This window comes from Coptis chinensis, chromosome 2 (assembly GCF_015680905.1).
Source record: "Coptis chinensis isolate HL-2020 chromosome 2, ASM1568090v1, whole genome shotgun sequence".
Lineage (NCBI taxonomy): Eukaryota > Viridiplantae > Streptophyta > Magnoliopsida > Ranunculales > Ranunculaceae > Coptis > Coptis chinensis.
Genome location: NC_141457.1, coordinates 21,682,961 through 21,686,636, shown reverse-complemented (window position 1 = coordinate 21,686,636; position 3,676 = coordinate 21,682,961). Strand labels below are relative to the sequence as shown.

The 3,676-nt window shown below is 38.8% G+C and overlaps 1 protein-coding gene across 1 annotated transcript; it reads right to left on the bottom strand.

Moving 5' to 3' along the window:
- Window positions 1-211: 211 nt before the first annotated feature.
- On the bottom strand, window positions 212-2,440 carry LOC147515344 (uncharacterized). The gene is made up of 4 exons (XM_086592875.1): window positions 1,446-2,440; window positions 720-1,325; window positions 520-613; window positions 212-445 (listed from the first exon to the last, which is right to left on the bottom strand). The coding sequence occupies exons 1-4, from the start codon at window positions 2,438-2,440 to the stop codon at window positions 212-214; spliced, it is 1,929 nt and encodes a 642-aa protein (XP_086449001.1).
- Window positions 2,441-3,676: the final 1,236 nt, after the last annotated feature.

The window sequence follows — 3,676 nt, the reverse complement described above, 5'->3', positions numbered from 1 at the left end:
CTCCCTACTCTACCTCCTTCTGGTGATCCTCTTTCAGTTGGTCCTTGATGCTGCTGCTGCTACTGCACTGGGGCTTCTTGATGCTGCTGCTGCATTGGGGCTTCTTGATCTTTCTTTGACTGGGGTTTTTTGATGATCTTTGCGGGCTTCAGGGCTTTGGTCCTTGATGCTTCTTTTTCTTTGCATTGGGGCTTCTTGATGTTCTTCTTCTTTATCTTGGGGCTTCAGTTGGTTCTTCTTGTCCAGGGACACCTTTCCTTTTCTTTTTGCCATATATCCCCTTCTGTCTTTGATCACATGTTATAGAGTTGTGACCTAGTTCTCCACACTTTGTGCACTTCCTTCTTGTTTTAGGTGGTTCATCATCCCCCCTAATTCTTTGTTTTCTTGGCCTTCCTACCTTACTAGCCACTTCAGGAGGTAGTACCAACTCTTCTGGGTCATCCTGTGAATAAAGATAAGGGTAGATAATTACTATCATATACAATCAAGATAGATAACATCACATACATTACTTACTATTTCTTCCCAATCCTCAATGTTCTCCAGTGGATAAAGATAGTTTGCATAAGTTCTCCTGAATGCCTCAACACTAAAATATGGACTGCAATACCTGTCATAAATTAATGTATACAACAGAAATTAATGTATAAGGTTAAAATATATACAACAGAAATTAATGTACACATAAGTAAATATTTGAAAATGATACAATTTACCTTGACCACTTTTCTACTCTCTTCTTTCTGATGACAGCAACTGCATGTGCACAAGGAATTCCTGACATTTGCCACTCTATACATGAGCATTCAAACTTCCCAAGATCAACATTATACCTCTTCCCACTCTTGTTATTGATTGGTAAATATTCAGTATCTGAAACACCCTTAATCTCATACCAATGGTGCCTCAACTCCCTCTTTTTAATCATGAAATATACATTTGGGACTACATCTCCTTCAACTAGCTCCATAGACAACTCTCTTCTCTCATAAACCAAATTCAACAAGTCTAGATTGTACCTGTCTATAAAGCGAACCAATGGTTTATCTCTGATTTTGAGTATCCAGTTATTGAAGGACTCACTAAAATTATTGGTCAGTTCATCACACTTTGAGATCCAATCAAAGTGTGCCCTAGCCCAACTACTCCTTGGCTCTCTATCCAACCAATCTAAAGCTTTTGGGTCATTTTTGTTAATGATACCCAATATCCTTGTAAGTTCTTGCTTCTTGTATGCCCTTGCAGCTCCCCAGACTAGATTTTCCCACAACTCACCACTATAAATCTTTTTAAAGTTCTTGTACATATGTCTGAAGCAATATCTGTATAAAAAAACATGCATAAGTATCTTAAATAAATGTGTATAATTCATCATAGTGAGCTACAGCTACAACATGTATAAATGTGTATCTTAAATAAATAAAATGTGTATAAATGTGTACCTGTGATTGGAATCTGGAAAATAGTGAGCTACAGCATGTATCAACCCCTTATGTCTATCACTCATGAAGCTAACCTTATCCTTATGCTTGTCTAAATGAGGCTTCAAGTGGCATAACAATTGCATCCATGTATCCTTGTTCTCTCCTTGACAAACATAGACAGCAAGAGGGAATATTCCATTCATGGCATCAAGTCCTATAGCTGTTAAGCAGCATCCACCATACTTACCTTTGAGAAAACAGTCATCAAGACCAACTATGGGTCTACATCCATTCAACCACCCATCTATTGATGACTTGAATGCAACAGCAACACCAATGAAAGACTTAGTTCCATCACTCACAAAATGCTTGGCAATGCTACCTGGGTTTCTCTTAAGTATCTGCCTACACAACTCAGGGACTAGTCTATAACCTTCTTCATAATTTCCATGCATTGCTTCAAGCATCAGCCATCTACTCCTCCAAGCAGTCCAATATGATATGCTCACTCCATATTTATTAAACACCTCTTTTACTATATCAGTTGGTTTGAAATCTGGATGATCTCTCATCTTATCTAGAAATACTTTAGCAACCCAAGGTGCTTTAGCCTGTATGTTCTTATTCTTCTCATTAGCTTCACATGTATGTACATCATGACATTTCCTAAGAATGAAAGTGTGCATGTCTTTTTTTGTTATACTAGCAGATACAGTCCACTTACATGATAGCTCTTTACACACAAGAATCACCCTGAATTTGTCATTTCTAACTTGTCTGAAACTAAACCTATGTTTAATTGCCATTGTCACAAAAAACTCCCTACAAGCCTCAACAGTAGGCCAGCTCATCTTGGGCTTCAACTCACATAACCCAAACTTCTCAACTACTGGGTCTGCCACCTTTGCCACCTCCTCTTCCTCATAGATGTTTCTTGATAGCCCCATAACATTGGCCAACATAGAACCTTGTAACTCTTCTTCTAAATTATGTACTTTTTCATCCACCACCATTGGATCTATGTCATTATCTAAGTCATTATCTGAGTAATCACTATCTGTTGGATTGTACTCATCATCATCGATGCACTTTCAAAGACTGCCATAGCCTTTGCATCCATCCAACTTGCCAAAAAATCCGGGCCAAAGGTTTTATCATACTTATACTTATCCCCTTCATCATCACTTCCAGCATTCAACTCATCATTCAAACCACCATTAAACTCACCATTCAGATCATCATTCAACTCACCATTCAACTCACCATTCAAACCACCATTTAACTCACCATTCAACTCAGTATTATCAGATTCATAAACCATGTTCTCAACATTCTCAGCATCATTTAATCCCTCACTAGCATGTTCTAGTTCATCAAGATATTCATAAATATTCTGAGTACAAAAATCTTGATCCATGGGTGGTAACTGAGACTCCACCATATTCTTAGATCCCTCAACATCTTCTGCCACTTCATCATCAGAAATCTCCAACACCAATGGCTCTCCATTAAGACCTAAAACTGGTTTAGTAACCAGTATGTGAAGCCTTGGAGACCTTCTTATAGGTGACTTTTGGGAGTATTTAGGCCTTTTACCTGTGGGAGTATTTGGGCCTTTTACTTTTGGGAGTATTTGGGCCTTTTGTCCAGTACTAGTAGGATTAACTGATGTTTGAGAAGGTTGGGGAGTTTCTGTGAATCTTGGGGATCTCCTAGCACTCTGACTAATTTGTACACTTTTGTTCTTTGGAGTTGTGGGTACTGGTGAAGGAATATTTTGGGGGGACTTGACTGGAGGGGGAATCTTCTTGAGGGACTTGACTGCTGGAGATATTTTTTTGGAGGACTTAACTGGAGGAGGAATCTTCTGGGGGGACTTGACTGCTGGAGACATTGGTTTGGAGGACTTAACTGGTGGACCATTATTTTTGGAGGACTTAACTGGTAGAGCAATTTTTGTTGGGGACTTAACTGGAGCAGCAGTGGATGGAATTACAGGAGCTCTAGTGGGTTTTTGACTTGTTGGAATTGGGAATACAAATATGTGGTATTTTTTGTCTTTCTCAGGTTTAAGCTCATCCCACAGATACATAAGGTCCTTATCCTGTGTTATCCTACATATATACCCTTGAATAATACTAGCAATCTGAAAACCAACTCCTTCACCAACCAATATTTGGACATCCCTTTTCAAATCTATCAAACAGAACTCATCTCCATCAACTTTCACATACTTCTGCATACCACCT